Source organism: Rhamphochromis sp. 'chilingali' (genome assembly GCF_963969265.1).
Source record: "Rhamphochromis sp. 'chilingali' genome assembly, chromosome: 3".
NCBI lineage: Eukaryota > Metazoa > Chordata > Actinopteri > Cichliformes > Cichlidae > Rhamphochromis > Rhamphochromis sp. 'chilingali'.
In genome coordinates this window covers 43,227,783-43,254,223 of record NC_137931.1, presented here as the reverse complement: position 1 = coordinate 43,254,223, position 26,441 = coordinate 43,227,783, and the positions used below count along the sequence as shown (strand labels likewise).

Genomic DNA, 26,441 nt, shown 5'->3' with positions numbered 1-26,441 from the left:
TGCCAGAGTTTATAGCCATTGCTTATTTCAAACCCTTGTCCCTTGCTGGGCTTTTAAATCCACATTGCATAGAGAAGATTTACAACTTTCAATTACATGAAACCATACTACACTGTAAAAATAAAATTATAATAAATACACATAAAAGAAATAGAGTAAATAGAGTAAAAATAAAAGAGTAAGAATATCAGTGTGTGGGGTATTTTTCACGCAAAGCATTTTTATGCCTGCATTAAAAGAACATTAAATCAACCTCAGCTGGTGTAATTAAACGATAGGCAAACATTTTTACATTGCACTTCTTTGTTATCACATGCATTGGTTTTTGGAAGCATTTGTCATACTGTGTACTCTGTCACAGGTGTAAATGTCATGCATGATCCAAACTGTGAGGCTCGTGACAAAGTTGTTTACTCTAGAACAATATACCCAAGGAGTGGTCAGTATCAGCAATGAATCAGGTGAAGCAGAGCACAGAATAAGTTTGGCTGTTTTGCCATGTGTGGAGTCAGCATCCCAAGCTCACAATTTCATGGTCATCAGTGTTGTCACCACAACCACAGGTGTTGTGGACAGATGTTTAACATGGGTCCTGATCTTGGAACTGAACGTGAATTATGAACGTGATTTTTGGGATTGCAGCTGGAATGCTGAGCAGCATCCCTAAATCTTAGGTCACTCTGCTCCTCTGGAAAACAACGGCTTGCTCCATGAAGGAGAAGAGAAGGAGTTCAAGTACTTCATGGTACTTTTTATGAGTAACAAAGCGACCATGAAATCCACTGCAAAGTCACTCTACAATACCTTGGACATGATAAGAGAGCCAGGCAAAGGTAAAACTCTTGATATACCAGTCAGCCTACATTCCTGCATTTACCTGTGGTTGTGAAATTTGTCTAATGACCAGAAGTTTCCTTTGCAGGGTGGATGGATTTACTAATCAGGTGAGAAGTTTGGAAATCCAGTGAGGAGCTAAGAATACAAGAATACTTTTTTGTTTTTATTTTTTAACAATAGACACCAATCAATTATTAACTGCAGACATTACATATCATTAAATGCATTAAATGTAGAAAATGTTCAAAGCTGTATTATTATGTATAATGTTAGTGTTATTATTAGTATTAATGCATTAATGTGCAAACATCATTTTTACACTGTACCCAGTGACGATGCATATGTTGTATGCGAAATATCAAAATGTGATGCATCTCAGGAGACCATGGTGGTAATGGTGTTACAAACTCCCAAATATTTCACATATGTAGTTTTTACAGATCTTTCTTCAGTATTAATCACACATAATTGTAACAGCTACAAAACAAATGAATAACACTGGAATCAGTTCAATTCAATTTTATGTATATAGCGCCAAATCACAACAACAGTCTACTTGGGTGACTTTACATTATAAGGTAAAGAACCCCCAACAATCAAATGACCTCCTATGAGAAAGCACTCGACGACAGTCGGAAGGAAAAACTTACTTCTAACAGGAAGAGACCTTTGGCAGACAGACAAAAGAGTCAGACGTTAGCAATAACTAATTATTAAATGCAGAGTAGTGTACTGGTAAAATGAGTGGAAAAAAAAGATGAGTGAAGAAGAAATCACATGCATGAAGCAGGAAAATATAAAAAAAATTCGGGTTTCAATTTAATCTTTCACGTTTGAATGCAACTTGTGACGACATGCTTTTATTTTGTACGTCCAAACCTCTATCTTCCGGCGCTTCTGCCGTCGTTTGCCGCTGTCTTGTGGCGGCGTCGTTCGGGCAGCATTCCAGTCGCGGTGTTTGGAGCGGCTCGGGGAGGCGGCACATTCCTGCGTAGGCGCGGTGGACTTTCCCGAACTGGACGTTGTTCCGTGTGGGCTGGAAAAAAAGGCGTTTAAAGTCAGTGGGAGCTAATGAAGCTGCTGGTGGGCCACGGCAGCTGTTAGCCGCTGTCAGCAGGTGCAGAGCTGAGGGAGGGGGAAAATGGCCCGGGAAAAGAAATCTGAACCTGTACCTGCTCGTCTTCAGGGAGTGTGACAGACTGATTGGAGGTGAGAGATTAATTTTGTTTCTCTTGTAAAAGACGAAAAGGAAAAGTTCTTAGTGACAAAGGTGCTGTAGTGTTTACTCACCGAACTGACCGGCGAGTTTCATAAAGGTGGTTAAATGAAGCGTACATAAAAGTATGAAACACCCTTTAAAGTTAACCTTCGGTCGGCATACTTGCAAATGAAGACCACTGGCGTGTCAGTGAGCAAGTAAAAACCACTGAAGAGCAAACAGACATCAAGCTGCCTAACAGTGAGTTTATTATTGCGGGTGCTTGGCTACTTAATAATGCATTAACAGTTTGATTTCAGTGTTTTTGGCCATGGCCGGCTGCGGGCGGTGGTGCTACAGCACCTGCGTGTGCTGTCTGTCCGAGGAGGAGAAGAACACCATTGCTGTGGACAAAGAGATCAAGAGGATCCTGAAGCAACAGAAGAAGAAGGAGAGGAGGGAGATTAAAATCCTTTTGCTGGGTCAGTAGAGCACCACACACACCTGTTGGTTCATGCAACAAAATAAAACCCCCCACAAAAAACAGGCTAAACAGACATTAAACTGCATTTAAAATTTGACAAGATACCCTAAGGTACACCCTGCATACAAATCAAGACTGTTTGGTGGCCTCTGCACATGAGTGTATAAGCTATGTAAGGCATGTGTCACCATGTGAGTATGTGAAGAATGAACGATGAAAGTAGGGATTGGTTATGCCACCTGAAAACCACCTGTGGCACACGGCCCAGAAACATACAAGCCCAGCTTTGTTTGGGTTTTCTTACAGTTAGTCTGACAAGTTTCGGATTATCTGATTTTAAGATAATTTCACCTTCCTGGCAGAGATACCCTGGGCTGGTGTCATAGGTGAAATATTTACATGATAAATAGTCTAGCTGACAGAAACTCAACTGACAAGTTGATTTTTCAATCGTTTGAATTTGAATATCTCTATGTGCTGACTTTATTTTGTCTTGTTTCTGCAGCTTCTCTGCTGTTTGTTAGACAAAACCAAGTCATTTGAATATATACACTTTTCTTTTTAGTGCTTGTGTCAAACAGCAACCACTATAACACAAAGACCAGAAAGGTTGACACCCTTGTAATTATCAATGCATGATCCTCTTTTCAGATCCATACTTTCATGCTTGTACTTTAATAGAGTCTTAGTCATGGTTCATAATTAACCTAATCTGTAGAGCAGATTGAAGACAGAGCTCACAGGAATTACTTTACATACAATGTCCTCATTATTTGAATCTTTGGTCATATTTAATATAAACGCCCACGATTTTCTAATCAGAAAAATCATTTAAAAGGTCAGCGTTGGGCTTAGGTAGGGTTAGGGTTAGCAAAGCAGTAAAAAGCAGCTGAGGTTGTGGGAATTAGTCCATTGATTTGTATCATCGTGATTTCATATTTTGAATGGGTAGGAACAGACGGCGCCACCCTCACATCTAGATACGCGGGCTTGACAGGTGTAAACAAATTCGAAGAAGTCACTGGGCCGCTGCCAGGTCTCCGTTAAACAGAAAATCAAGTTTATGATGAATCAAAAGATCATAAACAAGAGATCCCTCGCCGGAGAATGCTTGGACGTTCATTTCTCGTAATATACATATACGATTGAAACATGAGGTAGAACATCATAGGTCCACTTTATTGACATATATTGAATAAGTGGGCAGTGCAGTGTTGCAGGAGTTAGCGCTGTCGCTCCATGCTGGGGCCTTTCTGTGTCAAGTTTGCATGTTCTCCTTGTATCTTTGTGGGTTCTCTCTCGGTACTCCCGGGTCCCTCGTGGAGTTCAGAGACATGTGTTTGGTTAACTGGCTGTAGGTCTGCGTCTTTTTTGCATCAGAACCAAAAGAATAACACAAAACCAAATCCAATTTTTCTAAAAATGTCTAATACTGTATTAGTTAATCAACTATCTGTCTCTGCAGCTATGCGTGAACCACAGTATCTTTTATGATAGCTATGCTGCTGCTTTGTGGCACTGTGAAAGAGCAGCAGATACCCAGTAAATAACACACAGTAAATGAGCGTGTCGTTTTTTGGGATGTTTTCAGCAGACTAAGACGATAATGAGACGTGATACACGGGGGCCAGTTTTTCTTACGTCTTGTACAAAAATTTCTGTTTTGCAAAAACTGGACTGTCAGGAAAACATCTTCAGCACGTCTCACACAAACGCTGCTTTATGATTTTCCTTCAAAAGTCGTCTTGATTCCCAGAATAAAAAGTTTCAAGAGTTTCGTTTCCTCTAGCTGACAACTGAATAAAACAAATACATCCAAAGACCACTCACTCTTTCGTCTGAGTGGTTAAGTTAGGATTTCAGGAGCGTTTACTGAAGTCTGTTCAGTCCTCTGCACTCCTTGTCTGAGTGCAGGATGCAGACTTAAAAGATTTAGGCCATAAAAAAGTATAAATGCAATCACAGAGGCAACACAGGAACCATAACAGATACCTGAAAATTAGACAGAGGAAAAGACAGAACTATTTATACACAGAGGGTTGATTACACAGGAAACAGGTGGGAAACAAGGCACAGGTTAGCGCGCTTAGCACAGGTGAGAACAACAAGATATGAGGGGAGGAACAGAAATAAAACTATTAAAAATCAACGCATTCAGCACTAGAATAAAATAAGAACTGAGACTGAAATAATAAAGAAATGAAAAATAGGAATGAAGAACTCAACCAACAGTAATACAAAACACACAGAGCACTAAAACATCAGCGAAAGCAAACAGAACCCTAAAATAATAAACACAACTTAAAACCCTGGGACTGTAACCGTGTGAGAAGCAGCGTAAATCCAGGGCGCTCGTTATGAAATACAGTCACCACACAGAATGATGTGGATACAAAACAATAAAACAAGAGGGGCATAAAATGTTAACAATAAACCGAGGTATAACAGAACATAAATCAACTTTTCCCCCTCTCGTTCGGTGTATCTTTAACAGAGTATCTTTGATTCTAGTCTGCAGAGAAGGTACCTGCAAGCTGTATATCAGGCCTTTTGTGTTTTGAATTGAGTGCTCGTTTTTCAGCTTCCTGTGGAATAAAGTCTCCTCATCACGCTACTTTATAGTTTATATTCACAAAAAAGCTTAAGGTTAACACTTTGATCTCCCTGAGGCTACAGGAGGAACTTACCATAGCCTTGGATGCAAAAGAGAATGATTACGTGTTGTTTTAAAGCTGCTTTTCTGACCACATCTACACCCACATCTATGAGAATATTTTTTTAAACTAGGAGCTTCTGCTTTTGTTTTAAGAGACCATCCCATCCACATGAAACATCCACGCTTTTCAGTGACCCTAAAAAGTTGATTCTGTTCATGTGGACGTAGCTTCTTGAGATTTCTTTACCTGGATGATTGAGCATATGCATCAAGACTTCTTTTCAGTGACCTAAAACATGGTTGTGGACAAAAGGCCAAAAACCGATATAAAAAACTGTTTTCCAAAATACCTGTGTGTGTGTGGGAAGGGCTTAAGGATAGTAGAATATGATGCAAACACCAGCATACCTTTTAAAGATGTTGTGTTAAATGTTTAGTAAGCACAGATATTGCAAAAACACTATGAGAGCCTGCAAAAATATACACATGCAACAGTGATAAAAAACAAAGAAAAAACTTTGTAACTGTAAAAGTGAGACTGACGTTGTGTAAGAGTAGTGCACGTTCCATTAATAAATAACATGTACACTCTAAATCTAAGAACAACATTTGCGTGGAGGTGCAATACAGAAGTATTTGTAGAATCTTATGCCTGACAGGTGTGTTCACCTGTCACAGAACGAGGAGTTATTATGTGGTTTTATATCAGTCTGAGGGAGAAGAGCTCTGCAGCCTTTTTTGTCTGAAAGGTGCTGAAGTATTCTTGGAAATGAACGGGAGTTGTGTTCATGTATGAATGTATGAATTACATTAACTCAGGTAGCACCATCGTCCCATCCTCTTAAATATACTGCTCACAGATAAGTGCTTTAACCTTCTCTCACAATTACAGCGTCTCCATTTTTTTCCATGGGAATGCAGTGCATATCTGGCCATTTTTAAAGCACCGTTATTTTCAGTTAACTCGATCTCATCTTTGCTCTGAGGAAACCTGAATGAAGGATTTCTGCTTTAAATGTAAATTATTAGCTGTTCTGTTTGCTGCCTCAGGGACTGGGGAGAGTGGAAAAACCACCTTCATCCGACAGATGAGGATCATTCACGGACGAGGCTACTCAGAGGAGGAGAGGAAGGCTTTCGCCAAATGCATCTACCAGAATATCTTAACTGCCATGACTGCAATGACAGGAGCGATGGCCACGCTCAGAATTCCCTACTCCAACCCACAGAACGAGGTAGATGCAGCATAAACACACACGGACACACCCAGTTACACATCAACGCTTATTCATAAACACGGGCGCCAGCGCAGGTGTGCAGGCGTCTGACCAGAAGTGCACTCCCAGGATTTGTGGGATTACGCCCACATTGAAGAAGAAGCATGAAACACGCTGACACCAATATACGTGCATAGCGTTCTGCAGCCTATAAATAGCTGGTGGTTTTACTATAAACATGCACAAATCCTTGGTGCAAAGCATCTGTTGAAGGATTAATTACACAGGATGTTAACAAGCTTTGTATTCAATGTTTTTTAAGCATTCATCATGAAATCTCCTCACACTGAGAATCTTGTGCTGTCCTCCAGATTTACGCCAAGAGGCTGGAGGACGTAAGCATAGTACAGGTCACCCAACTGGAACGGGGCCATGTTGACGCAATCCGCCGCCTCTGGGCAGACTCGGGAATACGTGCCTGTTACAGCCGCCGCTGCGAGTACCAACTCCTGGACTCTACAGAGTAGTGAGTAGCTGTGCTTTGCTAGAAGTCAAAGCTGCACCACACCCTCTGTGAGGGCTGGGACGCAGTATCACATGATGAAATGCTGTCACAACAAAGCACCAACAACAATATCAGGATATGGGAAATGATGATAGACGGCAAGTTTGGAAGAAAGTGCACGTCGATATCTGTGGGGAAAAGGGGATAACCATATATAGACAAAACGTAGTGGCCGCCACCTCCTCTTAATCTTTGAATTCAGGTGCTTTTAGCCTCATTGCCACAAGGGCATAAAATCAGGCACCTACGGTAGGCTTGAAGTCAGCCTTTATAAACATTTGTGAAGGAACTGGTCGTTCTTAAGAGCTTACCGAATCCAAGCGTGGTGTTTTAATCCGGTCGTTAAGTGATGACGTGACCAATCCTACTTCCGGGCCTAAAGTAGTCTGCGTTTAATATGGCTTTTGTGTTGTTAACATGTTTAATGTTTTGTATTTTCTTCTATTTGATCTCAAAAAGCTCCTAAAACAGTCAGTGATCACTGTTGACCTCCCTCGGCTTTTATTACCACTAATCGTTTATTTAAGCTCAGTTTTTAAAACCTTAAGATGTAACTACAGCCCAGCCCATGCAGCAGTATATGAATGACTAACCTCGTATTGAGGATGGATTATCTCAGTTGTTCTCCTGGCTGAAGTTTGGTCCTTTTACAGCATCCTGCCATGCGATTACATTTGTTCCTGACCACCGAGAACACTCACGGTAACTTTTATCGAGTGGAAAAAAAGTTAGCTTGTTTATATTATGCTAACATAGCTGTGTCGCTAGCGGTCACGTAGCACATCATTATATAGCAGCTAGCCCAACTTCAGTAACCCTACAAACGTCACTGCTGTTTAGTTTTCTGTCTTCATTTATGCTGGAAGTGATAAGAGAGCTGTACGTTTAAATTTGTTTCCAAAACCCCGCAGTCAGGACATGCTATATTGTATTTAGATTGAAGCTAGCGAGCTAACTCCCTGCTAACTTCTAACTCCGTTAAATGTCATAAATTCCGTTTTCATGGATGCCTGGATGTTAAACACAATTGTTACACCTGGTAGAGCAGAACGCTGATAATTTTATTAAAGATGAAAGACTTTAGACAGTTTTTCAACTCTCAGTAGTGCCACAGTGATCGTTTGATATATGGACCTGCAGCGGAGTTTAGGCCCAGACGCGGCTAGTGACGTCAGACTGAACGACCGGATAGGATGCCACCACTGCAACAAGTCAGTCTGTGAAGTTTTTTCCCTTGTGCATATTCCACGATCCACTGTAAGTGGCAGCGTGGAAGCATTTAGGAACCAGAGCAACTCAGCCATAAAGTCTCAAACCATGTAATGGACAAAAACTGTGTGCCTGGAGCTTCATAGCATGGTTTCAATGGCTGAGCAGGTCCTGTTGGTGTAATGTGTAGGTAGCCTGGTAATTTTGTAACTATTCAGATTTTGTTATCATCATTATTGATCGAGCTGCTAATTTTTTAACATCCCAGAGCCAAGAAAAACACTCAAATCACAAACTAAATAATTCTAACTCATTATTTTAGGCTGTTGTTTGGGGAAAAAAATCCAACTTAAAACAGAAATGGCTACAAAACCTTCAGTTCAAAATGAACAACCTTCATTTCTTTCAACAAGAGACACGGCATGGCATTCAGTCAGTGTGCCGTTGCTTATTATCAGTCTGAAAAAGTCTTAATAAATAAGTAATACATGAAGGTGTAACATCACAGCCGTAAAACAGAGTCGGTGATGCTGATTCTGTTAAAGCTGTTACACAAATGATGCAACAAAAGATGAGCACAACAAACCCGTCATCCGTTGTAGTCATACTAATAACAGCTGTCCTCTTCAGTGAATGTGCTACATTTAGACAGGAAGAGATTAAAGTGCTCCTTCTACGCTGTTTGGGGTTTCCATTTTTGCTGTTTTTTTAACGTTGTCACGATATAATAACATCTTTGGTATTCATTTAAATACCAAAGATGTTATTTGAAGGTTTTTATGTTGGCTAAAACAATGAGTTGAGCAGTCTAAGGAGCTTGGAAAGAAAAGAAAAGCGTCTGGACTTCTTTAAGTTGCTTGAAGACGTTTCACCTCTCATCCGAGAAGCTATTTCAGTTCTCGGATGAGAGGTTAAACGTCTTCAAGCAACTTAAAGGAGTCCAGACGCTTTTCTTTCCAAGCTCCTTAGACTATGATGACCTGGATGACTGAGAACCTTCACGGACAATGTCTCGAGCATTTTTGGATATTTTATCGACCAACTTTTTCCAGTTTGATAAGTTCTAGGATCCCTTCAGATTTATGCCCTAACTGTGTCATTTTTTCCATTTTCCACCTCTGCTTTACTCACTGAAATTGTACGTCGCGCTCACGGAGGAGTCTTCAGGTTTTATAGCTACATCACAAAAACCATTTTAAGCCACAGTGTAGAGCTAACCTCAGACAGGCTTTTTATTATCAATGGGGAAAGACACAGTAGGTGTGAGCCTTACGCTAAAAGTATCTCAAGTGTCACAGAACAAAGTGTGGGCTCAGCCTGCATGTTTTCTCTCTTTTATACTGCTGTTCTGGTCTGTGTTTACCCGGCAGTTCAGTCATCGCGGTGCGTGCTTGATAAGGGACAGGCAGTCAACATTAGCTAATGACAGCTTGTATCAACATGAGCCATAAAGCTGTGGTCTGTACACAGGTTGATGTGGACTTGCTCCATTCCCTTCTTGCATTTTTAATCAGTTTTTTTCTTTTCTGTCATCACCGGTTCACCTGTCATTGCCGGATGCAAAGTAAACAGAGGCAATATGTTTCAGTAGAAATATCCTCTAGTGTGAGAAACAGATTTTTTTTTTTTGCCGTTGTAATATTTTTTCTCTCTTCGGCCCCATCGCGTCTCTCTTTCAGCTACATGAATAATCTGGACCGCATCACCTCCCAGGACTACATCCCCACGGAACAGGACGTGCTGAGAGTTCGATTCCCCACCACGGGCATCCACGACTACTCCTTTACCGTCAATACCATCACACTAAGGTGACCAATCCTCGGATTTCTAACCTCTCACAGGGGCAAATCCAATACCTTCACTATTCACTGCACTGTGAAAAAAATACTATTGACTCTTGCAGAGGCTTTGTCTGCTCACGCCTGCTTGGACGCAATAGGATCGCATTTCTGATTGCCTCTGTGCAGACTTCATGTGGGTTTTATTTTGAAAATGTGTAGGCAGTCAGACTAAGCTTTGACAACAGATCCAAAGCTTATTTCTAAAGGACATTGTGTTCCAACATATTATCTTAAAATAATAACTCTTAAAAGCATTTAAAGTTGACCTAGTAAAAGCCTTTCTTCACTTTCTTTCACATGTATACTGTTACAGAGGGGGAGTGCTGATATTAAACATGGCCAAAGTTTCACTGTGCGTGTACAAGTAATCCCTATAAGCCAAAAGATCACACACTTTGTGTCAGGCAGTTATTTTTACTCTTGAATCTTTATGATGTCACAGAGGGAGGGCATCCTTGGCTTTCAGCACAGCAATCCCAACAAGCAGGTGACCAAAATAAGCTTTATTTAAAACTGTGAATCATGCAGAGCTCTTCTGCTAGACTCTAAGAATACAAATATGGAGCTGGAAATGAAAATAATGATGCACTTTAAACTAAAGAGAAAATACATCTGGATAAATTAATGGCAAAATAAAAAAGTGAATGAAAGGCAAAGAGGCATTTTTGTCCTTTAATAAAGTGCGTCATGTTCTAAGAAGGACATCTCCACTTCACATCGCAGCTTATTAGCACATTACTGATGTGAGGGCACCGTGTAAGCACTGAAATATGGTGGGAAGGGCTTGTTTTTCGTGCATTTGTACATAAGCACATTGGCGTTCACGAAGGTTTTCTTAATTTGTAGTGCATCTTGGGTACAGCTGTAAGTGGTTTGGGAAATGCTCGGAGCAATGGAAGGGAACCTTGAGCTCAGTGACGAGGTGTGGCTGACCCCGTTGCTAGGTGTGACGTAGTTTTTCAAAAGGTGGACACAAAATGGCTAGTTATAAAAAGGCCTGATTAAATAAATTAGTATCCATTAAGACATGCTGTAATAATGAATACTATTTTATGCAGTGAACATCTTTGTTGAATAAATTGGATGCCATACTTCACCTCTCGCAGGGACCTGTTCCAATGTGGATACTTGTTATATTCATTTGCTTCATTTGCTAATTTTAGTACTTAATTGATTTAATATTAACAAAGGAATTAGCTCACATCAAGTACGCAGGGACACAGGAAAACCTGCACGTTAATGAATGCCTCTTGTGTGATTTGCTCGTGCAGGGTTCTGTCATAGTTTTTGCATTTTTCCTAGGTGTGCCAGATGCCTCACTGTCTCGATCACTATCATTGTTGGCATTACAGTGTTACTTTGTTGGGCAGGAGAAGTAAGCACATCCCTGCTCGATCTCGCGTTTGCCGCTTCAGCAGCTCACGGTTATTTGGCAATTTGTCGTTTGTTTGTTCTTTTACACGTTTCCTTCCTCTGATCCTTGATAGGATTGTGGACGTTGGCGGTCAGAAGTCGGAGCGGCGGAAGTGGATCCACTGCTTTGAAAACGTCACCTCCCTCATCTTCCTTGCGTCGCTCAGCGAGTATGACCAAGTCCTGGAGGAGAAAGACACGACTGTAAGAACTCCTGTGACTCTCATTCAGTGTACAGCTGCAGAAAATGAACACAATCATAGGATCTGTGCAGATTTATCTACCGGATAGTTTACCAGCTATTCTAAGGTGCTTGGAATATTTATATGTAGGTGCTCAGCCATCCAGGTAACTGGACTTCTTTAGGTTTGCAAAGATGCTTCACCTCTCATCCCAGGTATTTAAGAGAGGAGTTCCAAGTATTTAGCCTTATGAGGGGTTGTCTTCTGAGGGTTGTTGACCCACGATTGATCATCTGCAACATCACATGAAAAAAAAAGGCGTGGGTTATTACCTTCAATGAGAATGTTGAAGGTTGAAAACACTCGTAGACTTTGCTCCAGCGCACCATGTGACCTATCGAGGTCACCTGAGTCGAGGTGTGATCGGGGGTTGAAGGTCCTGGAAAGGGTTATCGAGGCTGCGTTGTAGGTGGCTGACGGATGGTGTCGCAATGCCGTGTTTCGGTTACCTGAGTCAGAACTTGGGAGTTTGCAACACTCTGTTTTCACTTTAGCTCCTTATATGTTGTAACGTCGCTCTTCTCCTCGGCTGGCTGGTGACCCAACAAAAACACAAGCAACAGTGGCCCACAGACCGGTTGTACCACATGCTTTGTACACTGCCTCCATCCGACATCAGAGCTCACTGCAGGCAGACTTCTGCTCAGCCAAAAAAAACAAAAAAACGGCTTAAGGGTGAAAGCACAGAGAGACCTTGCCCCAACCCATCATGTGACCTATTGTGGTCCCCTGAGGCAAGGTCTGATCGGAGGTTGAAGGGATCTCAAGCCTGCACTGTAGGTGGCAGACACCACCTCAGTTTAAAGATGGCCGTTCACTCTGGACATAGATTGTGCAAAATACACAGCACATGTACATTTACACACTGGGTTGTTTAGCTTATGTTTGGGGGTTTTGTAATTTGTTAATAAAGAACAAAGTATATATATATGTACCAGAGTCATAAATGTGTCTCTCACTACAGTCATTCCATCGTTTCACCAGCAGGTCTCGCTCTTGTACAACAAAGCCTCTCTCTTATCTCCTCTCAGCCTCTGCAGCCCCCTATCGCCTTCTTCTTCCCTCCCATCCTGTCACTGATCCGTTTATCTCTCCCAGACACTTTCTGGTCTGCCATCGCATTTATTAACCTCCACTGTGGTCCATATGCTGCCCATAAACAACCTATTTCCTCTCTTTGAAGGACTGTTTTCTCCCTGCCTCTGTGATAATGCTCTGTGTCCTCCCCAGAACCGCATGCAAGAGAGTCTGGCTCTGTTCTACACCACCATTCACTCCCAGTGGTTCCTCAACACCTCCATCATCCTCTTCCTCAACAAGACTGACATCCTGACTGATAAAATGAAAACATCAGACCTGCAGAAATACTTCCCCGGTTTCACAGGTCAGCTGGTCTTCTGTTTGTTTGCATTTAGGGTGAGGGTGTGTTGTAGTTTTGCTAGCAACTATCGGACAACTGATCAAACAATTTGTAAAAAAAGAAAGAAAAAACCATATTCCAAGTATTTTAGTTGATTTGAAGGCTTTTTGTGAAGATTTGGTCAGACTGTAAGATGTCTGCGAGTGCCTGTGCTGAAGTTGCGGTGGATTTAATAATGGCGGGGAGCACTGAGAGCACCAAGGGTTTGATATTTGTGAATCAGTCCGACACTCAGCCTCAACGTGGAGGTTTCAGACATTCAAATAAGAAATCACAGCAGCATCGAATGCAGACTGAGCCAAGTCAGCAGCCAGATTTCACTGCCATCAACAATTACAATTGCAGCTCATTGTTTGCAAGCGTTTATTCCCATCGCAGCGTGGACACAATCATGTCCGAGACACGAGGGCTGTGATGTTATTTTGCTTCAGCCAATTTGCTTTGAGCATGCAACAATTTCATCACGCCCTTCTACACCTGGCACAAAATGTGTCATTTCCAAAAACGTGTGTGCAAAGTGATTTCATTTTCTAATTCCAAGCTTGAAAGTCTCTCCCTCTGTCGCCCTCACCACGGCCACCAGACATTTTTTGCTCTTCTCTTCTTGCTTTTTTCTTTTCTTTCACTGCTCCTTCCCTTTCTACTTTCTTATCATCTTCTTTCTTTACTTACTTCATTCGTTCCTTCCTTCTTAGCATCTTTGCAGTCTTTCGCATTTCCTTGTTGCTTTCTTTATTCTGTTCCTTCTGTTCTTTCTTCCTTTCTCCCTCCTTTCTCACCATCTTTCTCCTCTTCCTCCCCCTTTCGGATATCTTTACCCTCTTCCTGTCTTCCTTTCTTTCTTCCTTGGCCTCTTCCTTTTTTTTCTCCCATCTTTACCCTCTTCATGCCCCCCTTCCTTATTGCTCACCATCTTTGCCCTCATCCTTGCTTCTTTCCTTCTATCTTTCCGTCCATTCTTCCTACTTCTTCCGTCTCTTCTTCCTTCCTTCCTTCCTTCTTTATGTCTTTCTTGTAGATGAGTCACTTCAGGTACTCTGTGCTTAATGACGAGGTTGCAGCCTTTAACTCTGCTGCTGTTAGAGGCAGTAGGGTGCCCCCCTCACCCCCACACACCTCCGCTCTCTCTCTGTAACCAACGGCAACCACAGACAGATACTGGCCTTCCTGCACCCCCACCTGAATACCCCCAGGTGTACAAGTGTGTGTGTGTGTGGAAGATTGAAATGAGTGACTGAAAGTGAAAATTTGCACATGTGTATGTGCGGTGCACACACTTTGTTTTACCACTAGCATTAGCGAGGTAAAATAATGACTCACACAGGGTCAAGCTCTTTGATGTCAATTTAACCTTAATGACAACTGTGAACAGCTCCTAGCACTGGCTGCTATTTGCCGCTAATGTGGCTGTGTTCCAGTGCAGGCACTGTGTGGTCCTTATTACTGCTACAGTGACTACTTCTGAAGGCTATACCTGTTAATAATCCCTGCAGTCTTCTACTGTTTTTAAAGCTGATTTGAACTTGCAGTGAAATGTTTAGAAATGGTATTATTATCATCAAGAAAGTATTCTAAATGATCGCCGTTTACGGTTTTTCAAATATATTATTTGCAGGGAGGTTTTTTCATCTGCTGATAGAATAAAGTCGAACATAGTGTTAGTTCAGGCAGACCTTGGAGTCAAGCTCTGCATGCCATTGTGATCGCTCTGCTGATATCCTTCTATGCAACTTTAGCCACCTCTAAATTCGAAATTGAAAATGTTTCCCATGTTGATTAATCTAATTTCCATCTCATGCTTAGTGACAAGTAAATCTAAAATTCTCTGATGTCTTTGTTCTTCTCCATCAGTCGGTTTATTCCACCCAAATTCATCTCTTTGTTGTCCACTTCCATCTTTCACCTCCACTTTTCAACAGGCAGGAAACATGACCCCGAAGACGCTATGAAGTTTATCCGCAAGATGTACGAGCAGCAGGCCGTCACCCACAACAACCGGGAGACGTGGAAGACTCTGTACCCCCACTTCACCTGTGCCACGGACACCAACAACATCCGCAGGGTCTTCAGCGACGTGAAGGACACCGTGCTGCTCAAGTCTCTAAGGGACTATGGGATCATCTGAACTTTTACCAGGCAATGAAAGCCAGGAGGAAAGATGGTTCGTGTCTCTTTGTGGACATTTTACTTGTATGAGTGAAAGCCAAAATGGGATTTCTCTTTTCCACATAAAATTCCTTCTAAATTGCAGAAGTCAGAACATCAGGCTTAATATTTTTGTGCCCCTCGTCCTCCTCTCATTCTTCATTTTAATTAAGGCGCAAGTGGAGATTGAAAGCACTTTCCTTTCATCACCACGACTATCACAACTTTACTCTCATCCCCTTCTTCTGTTCAGGAAGTATTTGAAACACATGACGAGGAGCCAGTAAACTCTCTCCTTTCTCTCAGCTTGCAGCTTTTTTGCCCAATTTGATGTTTCTTTTTTTAAGATGAAGAGGCGTTCGGGTCATGCCGCGACTGAATTGATCCATAATTGAAGCGGGAGCAGAGATGCTATGAAGTGCTGTGCCGCCATTAACAGAGTAATGACTTTTACAAGTGGAGATGGGGCCACACACGAATGCAACACCACTGTCACACATTTTAAGGGCTTTATGTGTATCTTCCAGTCCCATTCAGGCACCGTAGAAGCCAATGCACACTCCAACGCAAACTGTAAACACAAAGCGTTACTGTTATGAGCTGTATGGGCAATATGAGTTACGAACTACTGCACTCTTTTTTTTATTAGATGCCCTGAATGTGGGCGATTGTTGTCACAGCGCTGTCCTTCATTGTTTCTGAAAAACATCCGCCGGCGTGCCAAAATCCCTATTGATTACAGTTATCTTTCACTGCCAGTATTTCTTTCATGTTATCTGTATTCAACACATCTGTTCAGCACAGTTGCCATCAAATCTGCAACTGCCACCTGTTGAGTCAGCCGTGACAGCAATATAGACGTACTTTTGACTTTAGTGGCCGTAAGTTGCTCTTAAATGGTAAATGGTCTATATTTGTATAGCGCTTTACTTGGTCCTAAGGACCCCAAAGCGCTTTACACTATACACAATCATCCACCCATTCACACACTGGTGATGGCAAGCTACATGTAGCCACAGCCACCCTGGGGCGCACTGACAGAGGCGAGGCTGCCGGACACTGGCGCCACCGGGCCCTCTGACCAGCACCAGTAGGCAACGGGTGAAGTGTCTCGCCCAAGGACACAACGACCGAGACTGTCGGAGCCGGGGCTCGAACCAGCAACCTTCCGATTACAAGACGAACGCCCAACTCTTGAGCCACGATCGCCCCATCATTTAAATCATTAAATGATATAAATGTGGAAAGAAACTACAGACTATATGTTGGAGTGAATCTGGACTGAAGTAAAAATTGTATAAACTGTATAAACTCCAAAAACCAGATGAAGGAAAGTTTAAAAGTATTGAGGTTTGTTTAGATTCACTTTTTTCAGTTTTTTTTAACTTCTCATCTTCTCTTTTAACTAACAAACTTGCAGTTTTTTAGTCAAACACTAATTAAAGTGTTTTCTGTAAAGCAGTTTCGCGTTGGGAATCCATCTGTCAGAGACTCTAAATCCTGACCGGCTCCTATTGTGCTCTTATGATGCAAAAATAGCCAACTGTTTGCTTAATATTATGCCCAGAGCGTCCAAAAGAATCTGCTAAAGCTGGTTTAGGTACTTAAAGAGGACATCTTGGACTTTGTGATTCAAAAATGCTCCCTCACAAGCTTCGTCGTGCCACTGGCAACAAATTACCTCTACTTGCTGTCGAATTGTTCAGACAAGGCCACAGACATCCATCATTTCTGTGGTTTTTGTTCACTGGGCTTTTGGCAGATGAATGTATTTAAGGAGTTAACATTTTGCGCAAAGAACAGGATGCGAAATGCTATTGTTGTTTTAGCCTCCAGAGCTGCCAGCTGCTGGAAGCTAGCCAGCAAAACAGAGTGGGCTCACTGAGAGGAGGAGCGCTCCAGAGTAAAGACAAAGACCTGAAAAATAAATGTCACGTCCCATGTTAATGTGTATCGTTCGGTTTTTTTTTCAAAAACACAGCAGGAGATAGCTCTCTTAGCTTGACTTTTAAATGTCCAGTTCGCATATGGTAAGCTAGAGAAAAGCAGGTTTCTGTACTTGAAGTTGTCAAACACCAGTTTCTTCCAACTCTGCTCAATATTTCTGTCAACTCCAAACACAATTCATGCTCTGTGTTAAAATCATCACCACTCAGAGAGTTGATTGTTTTGTGAACTTATTTTATAAAGTTAAAGATGGTAAAAGGTAAAAATAAATAAATGAATAAACTCAGCAGGTGATGCCTCATTTTGACAAAACTGTGTGTCAGTGCAAGTCAGCTGGAACCACATTAAGTCCTTTGTTGGCTTTTATGTATTAGCAAAACAACTCTCTGTTTTTATATTTTTGCCTTGTATATTTTTAAAAATTTGGATTTGGGAGAAACTAAAAAAATATTCAGTAATTTCACTACATTAACAGTCAATTTATACAATTTATATAATTTGCATAATTAAAAAATAAAGTATTTTATCCAAGCTGGTAATTCTTGTCTTTGGAGATACTTAATTCTTATAATATGTAATGGTTATTGTGATAGCATGTTGTGGAAACACGATTATTGTGTTTCCACAACATCGTTGTAATCCAAACAGCCGTCCGAAGAAGTTTATCCAACATGCAAGTGCTTTAAACTGCAGTTTCTCTAACAGCCACTTGAGGCTCTAAAAGCGAGTAAATGGTAATAAACCCGACCAATATAGGATCCATTTGAAGTCCAGAAACCAATGGATGACTTCACTACGTCCTTCTTTTATCTACAGTCTGTGAGAATTACTGACACCAAACAAAGCCGTGTGGAAAAGAATATTAAACCAACCTTTTATGATATTAATCGTGTGTTTGAGTTCTGCTCTGTGTGCCTCATTTTATGACGAGTGGAAAATGCCTGTGACTTTAATGACTTTGAAGCTAATATCAGCTCACAGTGGTGGTTCCAGCTGCTTTTTTGTTGACTGTATATAAAGTGTTTTGATCTTGACTCTGCTACATTTTTCAGATGTGGCAGCTATATTTTTACATCTTTGATGATGCCCTCAAAGAAAAGTAATTCTACTGTACATGATAACTTCCGTGTTACTGCTGTATTTTTTTTAAACATTGTTGACCAACAGGATGTAAACTGTGTGTTTGAGCTACTGTGTGTGGTAGGTAACTATTTTTCAGAATTGTGAAACCTCTAATTTGGTGACAGTGAATTATTTTATGTAGAATCTGGTGGAGGAAGTGGACTTTTTTTTATAGTTAATATTAAAAAACCTCTAAACACACATTCCTGTTCTTCCTTCTTTCTTTGGGTCACTATTCACTGTGCAGCAGGCAGGTTTTGCACCCAGTATTAGAGATCGGTGGATCTAAATATCGATAGAATGGATACCAATGATGATATTGGTTTCAGATTGATACTAGCGCAATAGAAACAAAGTATCAACCCTAGGAAACAGGGTTTAAATACACACATTAGGGAAAGCAGACACAGCTGGGGGAAAATGAGACAGCTGAACATAATACTAATGAGACACAAAAGTGATCAAAAGCACACAAAACGAATGAAATAAAACAGGGAAAAAATAAAACATGAAACTGACGAACACTAATGGGGACTTAACAACTAGACACAGGGGAAACCAGCTCATGGACCGACATAACCTATCCAGAAACTGTAACCCCACACAAAATCCAAAACATAATAACATAAAACATAGGATAAAGAACACAAAGCTCAAAATATGGGTTCAAAGACTCAGGATCATGACACTCTTTGACCAGAGTGGACTCATGGACATGAGTAAGGACCCGAATGCAGACACAAAGCTCAGTTACAAAAGGATAGACCAAAAGCCGACATCTAGAAATAAACTACAACAGGTGTAAGAAAATAAACCTTCAAAATAAGACAGAAAGCAACCAAAAGACATGTAACTAATCCTGAAACATGAAGATTAACAATAGCATGACAGCAGAGCTGGGCAGGAGGAACTAGAAACACAGAGAAGCACAAGAGAACCAGCAACTATAACAGGGACCTTCACAGATATGTCCAGAGTGAGCCGCCGTGTCTGTCTGCGTGATGCGTTTTCTCCGTGCAGCGTTGTGAGGCTCTGTCACCAAGACAAATAAGGTCTCACAGGCGTCAATCACACGTCTGCTGTTACCTGCAGAAAAAAACCTGCAGGATTTGCATTGGATTGGCACACACACCGCTCATTTTCACCGAGCAGCGTGTGTGTCTGAGTTTGTGTGTGTCTAAGAAACAGACTGCAAAAATTCCTTTGTGAACACTGGTGTCACATCAACAAAGGACCAAACGTTCACCTGTTGTCCTTCTGAAAATGCAGATTCGACAGCTGACAGTAGATCAGGCTTCACATGGTTAGATCATAGTCGCCTCATCTGTCCATCTGACTGCCACAACCAAAGCAGCTCCTTATTAGTCCGTGACAGCCCGCATCCACAAACATTCAGTCACCATTTCTCCACTAAACTGTACACGCAGCATACATATTTAACAAAAAGGGATACATTGGAGCACATTTAAGAGAAATGTAATTCTAACACACACAAATGGGGATGCACACACAACCTCGCACTGCGCCTGATAATGGCTGTCCAAAGGAGGGTGAGACCGGTGCTGTGGCTCAGGTGACTGTTTCATCCAGACGGCTTGACATTTTCAAGCGTGCGTATGTGAGACGGGCGGGGTAGGCGGGGTATGTCTGGGTGCGCATGTGCTTGTGCATCTGTGTGTCAGTATATCTGCAGACAACCTCTGTGCCTGGCTTTCTGAGAACCAGTTTGAGGAGATTTTGGAGCTAGGGTTAGGATTAAACTAAAGCAGTTTAAACACTTAGTTGTGATGGTAAATAGTGAACCTGTCTGTTAAAAGCACTGCCATTGTGTTAGGGATGAAAATGTTAGGTTCAATTCCATCAGACCTCTAAACCCTAAAAAAGTGAGACACTGAAACCACCGGCACCCTGCATAAAACTGAAAGGCTACTGTGAGAGAAACTGTTATGTGAGTACAGCCTTTCAGGTCGCACAGACTCTCGTAGTTTGAAAACTCCAGGACAGGGGCAAGGGATTCCCAGTGTATGTGAGTGCCCATGTGATGAGCATTTTCAGATGTGTTAGTACAAGAAAACGACTTTCTAAATTAATGTAATAATTTATACAAATATTTAATTGCCAAACGACCAGCACTGTAAAAAGAATAACCCTATTCAAATTAAAAAAAATGATGTCCAGTTGTCACATCCAAAATATTTGGCTTTATAGAATCCAAATTGAGTCACTTGATATGACCTGATACTTTTATGTTGATATAAACAATATTACTAGACTTGACTGAAACTTTAAATTTTGCATTGATCCAAATTGATTTTTTTACATAGAACCATATTTTAATTATTGAACCAAGCTAATATATTGAAATTTAACCAACCTAATGTAAAAAAAAAAAATCTACACATGTATCAATGAAATCAACTTAAATCTCCCTTTCAAATGGGTGTTCTTATAAATTTTGAATGTAGAATACCACTGCAGGCCAACCAAGCAAAATAACCAAGCACACATGCACATGCATGTGCACATACACATGCACACATGCATGCAAACACACTACTGTGCAGTGTTAAGTTCACAATTAAGTTTGCGAATCTTAGAGGTCATCTTGTTAAAGTCAAGCTCCATCATAATCTTTTGAAGAGCCTCAAAGGTGAACCTGAATCCTCGTGGATATTCCATATTAAGAGCATAACAGAGTCCAAAGACCATTGCCACTCCAGCTGCCACCAAGCAGGACAGACGAGATCTGTCCTGCTTGGTGCGCTCGCCAGAACGCATCATTCAATCAGAGCTCCCTGACCTGCTGTCCATCTACACCAAGCGGTGCAAGTCCAAAGCTAGGAAGATTATGATGGACCTCTCCCATCCCAACAATGGACTCTTCTCACTGTTGAGGTCTGGGAAGCACTTCCGCTCCCTTAAGGCCAAAACAGAGAGAATGAGGAGGAGCTTCTTCCCCCAGGCTATTCGGGGCCTGAACCAGGTGTAGGACTGGACTCTCCCAAACACGTCACTATAAGACTGGACTCTCACACACGTCACCACATGCACCACCACACATTTCCTATAATCCTATAATTCCTATAATTTATAATCCTTATCTTTATAATCTCTTCTGCTATTTGCACATTCTTTATTGTAAATTCCTAAGTTAATTTGTAAATTTTTGTAGTAAATTGTAAATATTGTAAAACTTTTCTTCTGTCATTTAATGGTCGGGCATTGTACAGCTACAAGCATTTCACCCCCATGTCATACTGTGTATGGTTGTGTGTGTGTGACAAATAAAATTTGAATTTGAATTTGATTTGAAGTATATGACTCGATTTCATTTACATTCATCAAATCATTTATTGACCCCTCGTGCTGTATGGATGTCCTGAAAGAGACCATTCCTATTAGGATGCTTCATTATAGAAAAAGTCTAAACAAAATAACTTTGTATTGATTTGCAAGGCACCCTTCCCACTCCATTGCATAAAAGGGCTCCTCTCACTGCAGCGATCAAGGGTACAGATTTGCCCTTTGATATATTACCTGTCTATATCTGCCTTCAGTTGCTCCCACAGACATACCACTGCTGCGCTGATCTAACTCCCTGTGTCGGCTTACATGTGCTCGCCTACCTCTGATGCTGAGCGCTGGGTGAGAAGTCCAGCTGCTTGCATCACAGGTGATCTCCTGCGGAGAAGCAGAGCTAAGATGTGTAGTGCTGGCTGTCCAGTGGGCTCTCGTAGGATGGATTTTGCTGCCTGGTTTGTTGCTATGGACTGCTTAGTACTGATAAGGGCTGGTCAAAGCTTCCATTTCCTCAAAGCAGAGACATACCTGCTGTGTACTTGCTGCACACACACACACAGGTGCACGCACAGATTGTCATGCAGCTGCAATCACAGCAATAAACTGCTGAGATCACGGCATAAAATAGCAACTACAATGTAAATAGATGTAGAACACAGTGAAAGCCCAACACAAAAAGCTCTGCAGCAAAGTTTCCAGCATTCAGAAAGGTGCAGTTCGTACCAAACGCCGACTGTCGAAGCTGTAGTTTGTGACGTTGACCTGGACTGCACCGCTGCACATTGTAAGATGTTGCTGTCATTGTGTGCCCATCCTGTTCCTTTACGCTGTGGCGATGGAGACGTGTTTCTCAGCGGCTCTTTTCAAAGCTGTTGCAGCATGAGGGTACAAAGAAAAAAAAAAGGTGCTTATCGGCACAAGAAATGAATCAATTTGCCAGCATGAATCACTACTCGCTTTCCCAAAGCAGATCCAGCGTTTGCAGCAGCAGCTGGCCCTTTGTTGCTTGCTTCTCCCTCACTGTGTGCCGCTTCACACACCCATTGCTCAGCTCTGGGGGAGAAATTTATTGAGTGGATACTGTATGTCAATAAATCCTGCAAGAGCTTAACCTGATCTGAAAAGGAGTATTTGATTGTTTCTCAGAAGTCATTAACAATACTTTTTTTTACTCGGTAATAACGTCCAAAGTAAATTGTCTCTTCACGTGTCAGCGCAGCTAACGGTGCAGCAGCAGAAATGGAAACGACGAGAGAAAAATTATGGCATTTCTGATTGTGAAACGAAAATCTGACAGCAAATAAAACGGAGAAGGAGGAAAATGGCTTTTCTGATGTGCCCTCTGTTCAGGAGCACCTGCGGATTGGACTGCTTCTTGCACATTAATGAGTTTTAAAGAAACTGCTGCGGGGTCCTGGTTTATTAATGTAGAGAAGAGAGCAACACAAAATGTTCCCAATTAAAATGAAGATGAATTGCAGCAGCGGGTGCCTGTTGTGGCTCTCCTTTTCTATCTCTGCCATACAGACAGGTCATTAGGCACTAAAGGCTGCTCTGGTCCCACGGTGGTGAAGCCTGAGCGCATCACATCCCTCTCAGAGAGCTTTACTGTACCACGCTCTGTAGGGTGGACAGGAAGGAAATGTGGACTCTGAAGTAATCAGGGTTTGACGTTGCTGACTTACTTAATAAGCCTAATTCAATTTATGGAGTGTCCTACTGATATTCTGTGTTGTAGTTCTCAGGAAGTGCCATTTTTCTGTTTGGAGTCTCACACGCGTGAAAGAGTAAAGAGGAGTAAAGATTCTGTAAAGTGCTGTTGTAGCATTGTAGCAAGACCATTTACAAACACCCTGTTGTGTTAAGATAATGAGATTTTTGCACCAACTTAATGTTACGTTTGGACTCTTAAGCGTTATATTTTTCCTCATTAAGTGAATTCTAGTCATAACCTTTAACTGCAGGTTTTTAAAAATCTCCTGCTTCCTTTGTCGCCTCCTTCCGGTAACAGAACTCTTTCTTTTGGCAGATAGTTTTTCCACAGTTACCCTGCATTTCAAATACCCAGGGAGACCCAGGATACTGTCCTCCCCATGTTTTGGTTACGCCACCCAGCCTTCATTTTACAGTGTCCTATCTGATGACAGACTGAACTGCACTGGGAATTTGGTGACACACCAAGTGCCAATGGTTTCTCTACTCTACAGGCACCACAATCTGGAGTTAACATTACTTCACAGTGATGAGTCTAAGCAAAAAAGTAGCTTTTTCCCATTCAAACAAACAATCACACACACAAAAAGATCAAATTCTTAAAGCTCAGATCAAGGGTAATGCCCTATAGTACCCTAAGTGTGTCCTTTCATATATCACCTGTCTGTTTCTGTACTGAACTTTCCAGAAAGGCTCAACCTGGTTTGATATTTCTAAATAATTTGGGATTAATAGTTTTCTTTGGACATTAGTTTGTCTGCGTATCTGACCATTTTCAGAGGATTTTTTAAAAAGCCACTTAACACTGACCTATGAATCATTCAAGCATAAAAAGGCACATAACTCAAGGGGTGAACCAGTGTTGTGCCTACACATAAAAGACAACTCAGGAAAGAAATTATTTTTTTTAGCACCATGCAGGACAGACGAGCTCTACAGAGGGTTGTGCGGTCAGCTGAGCGCACCATCCGCTCCGAGCTCCCTGACCTGCACTCAGTCTACAGCAGGCGGTGCTGGACCAAGGCCAGGAAGATCGTGAAGGACCTCTGCCATCCCAACAACGGACCGTTCTCTCTGTTGAGGTCAAGCGATTCCGCTTCCTGAAGACCAACACAGAGACTGAGGAGGAGCTTCTTAAGATAAGATAAGATAAGATAGAACTTTATTAATCCCTCGGGTGGGTTCCTCTGGGAAATTCGACTTCCAAAAAGCACAGCAACGACCGAATATATATATATATATATATAACGGTGGTCCCCGTGGTAATCGGAGCACTAGGTGCGGTGACTCCCAAGCTAGGCGAGTGGCTCCAGCAGATCCCAGGAACAACATCGGAGATCTCTGTCCAGAAGAGCGCAGTCCTGGGAACAGCTAAGATACTGCGCAGGACCCTCAAGCTCCCAGGCCTCTGGTAGAGGACCCGAGCTTGAAGGATAAACCGCCCGCAGGGGCGTGCTGGGTGTTTTTATACACACACACACACACACACACACACACACACACACACACACACACACACACACACACACACACACACACACACACATATATATAAATACAGAGACAAATATAAATAAAATATACAAAGGGGATAAATAGAATAAATAGGAATAAAAAATAAAAATACAAGTGAATTGCACATTTCAAGTATTGAGTCTATTGCACTGTTGACTATTTACAAAAAGTATTGCACAAGGTATTGTACAGTGAGGTGCAGAGGCACTACAGCTTAGTTGTTCCCCCCTCCTTTGTCCTCCTGTTTCCCCTCCCTCTCCCCTCCAGAGAGGAGTTAAACAGTTTGATGGCGTGTGGGACAAAGGAGTTTTTAAGTCTGTTAGTTCTTGTCTTGGGGAGAAGCAACCTGTCACTGAACAGACTCTTCTGATTGTTTATGGCCGTGTGCAGAGGATGCCCAGCATTGTCCATAATGTCCATCAGTTTCTTTAATGTCCTTTTCTCTGCCACTGTCACCAGAGTGTCCAGCTTCATGCCGACCACAGAGCCAGCCTTCCTGATCAGTTTCTCCAGCCTGGATGAGTCCTTCTTTGCTGTGCTGCTCCCCCAGCACACCACAGCATAGAAAAGTACTCCAGCAACCACCGACTGGTAAAACATCCTCAGGAGCTTCCTGCAGATGTTAAAAGACCTCAGCCTCCTGAGGAAGTACAGTCGGCTTTGGGCTTTTTTATACAGGTGCTCTGTGTTGCATGACCAGTCCAGTTTATTGTCCACCCACAGCCCGAGGTACTTGTACTTGTTGACCACCTCCACCTCCTCCCCCTCTATCTGAACCGGCAGTGGACCTTCTCTGGACCTCCCGAAGTCCACAACCAGTTCCTTCTTCCCGCAGGCGATACGGTCTCTCAATCACACCACCACACAGCACATATGGTTCTTACACACACACTGGACATTCTGGACATTGTTTTCACTTCATCACTTAAATCACTTTAAGCATATTTGCACTGCATTTAGGCTGCTGTTATTGTCTATATATATATTTATATTTTCTCATACATTCTTATATATTTCTATACTGTGTATTTGTGTATTTTGTTGTACAGTTATTTTATTTTCAACTTTAATTTATATATTTTATCTTATTCCTTCCCAGTTAAATTTACCCTTCATTCTAATTTGTGTTGTACAGTTATTTCATTTTTAACTTTAAGTTTAATTTAATTTAATTTTATTCCTTCCTAGTTAAATTTACCCTTTTTAATTTTCATTTTTATTTCCTATCTTTTCTTTTTTCTTTAGGTCACGAGCAGTTGTGTAAGCATTTCATTGCATATCGTACTGTGTATGACTGTGTATGTGACAAATAAAATTTGAATTTGGAACGATATCAGTCATGGACTGGCCTCCCCACAGCCCATAGCAGCTTATAAATACATATTTATTCAGATCTTTGTGGCATTTGTTAAAATAAAATCTATTTTGGAAAGTATCCATCACTGAAATTCTGATTAAAATGCCTCAACAGCAACATCTGGAGGTTAGAGGAGTCATAGCCATCTGTGTGATTATGAAGAAGAAAGGAGATCAGCAGGAGTCTCGCCTCATCAGGATCGGGATCTCTTGTTAGTTCAAGGTTCAAGGTTCTTTATTCATTATATGCATAGTTATACA

At 41.6% G+C, this 26,441-nt stretch overlaps 1 protein-coding gene across 2 annotated transcripts; it reads left to right on the top strand.

The window, feature by feature from the left end:
- The first annotated feature begins 1,753 nt into the window (after window positions 1-1,753).
- LOC308393804 (guanine nucleotide-binding protein subunit alpha-14-like) lies at window positions 1,754-18,490 on the top strand. 2 transcript variants are annotated; one of them, XM_080877813.1, is made up of 8 exons: window positions 1,754-2,046; window positions 2,356-2,517; window positions 6,226-6,410; window positions 6,764-6,918; window positions 9,846-9,974; window positions 11,495-11,624; window positions 12,893-13,046; window positions 15,002-18,490. In XM_080877813.1, exons 2-8 carry the CDS (start codon window positions 2,367-2,369, stop codon window positions 15,205-15,207), a joined length of 1,110 nt encoding a protein of 369 aa, XP_080733939.1. In that variant the 5' UTR covers window positions 1,754-2,046; window positions 2,356-2,366; the 3' UTR covers window positions 15,208-18,490. The 2 variants fall into 2 exon arrangements, with proteins under 2 accessions (XP_080733939.1, XP_080733938.1); XM_080877812.1 differs by having other exon boundaries at window positions 2,345-2,517.
- The last annotated feature ends 7,951 nt before the right edge of the window (window positions 18,491-26,441 follow it).

Bases quoted from the DNA above. Each gene is read 5' to 3' on its own strand.
- LOC308393804 (XM_080877813.1), top strand. From the start codon at position 2,367: ATGGCCGGCTGCGGGCGGTGGTGCTACAGCACCTGCGTGTGCTGTCTG. The intron at 9,975-11,494 runs GTGACCAATCCT...GATCCTTGATAG, and splicing joins GTCAATACCATCACACTAAG to GATTGTGGACGTTGGCGGTC. The intron at 13,047-15,001 runs GTCAGCTGGTCT...ACTTTTCAACAG, and splicing joins ATACTTCCCCGGTTTCACAG to GCAGGAAACATGACCCCGAA.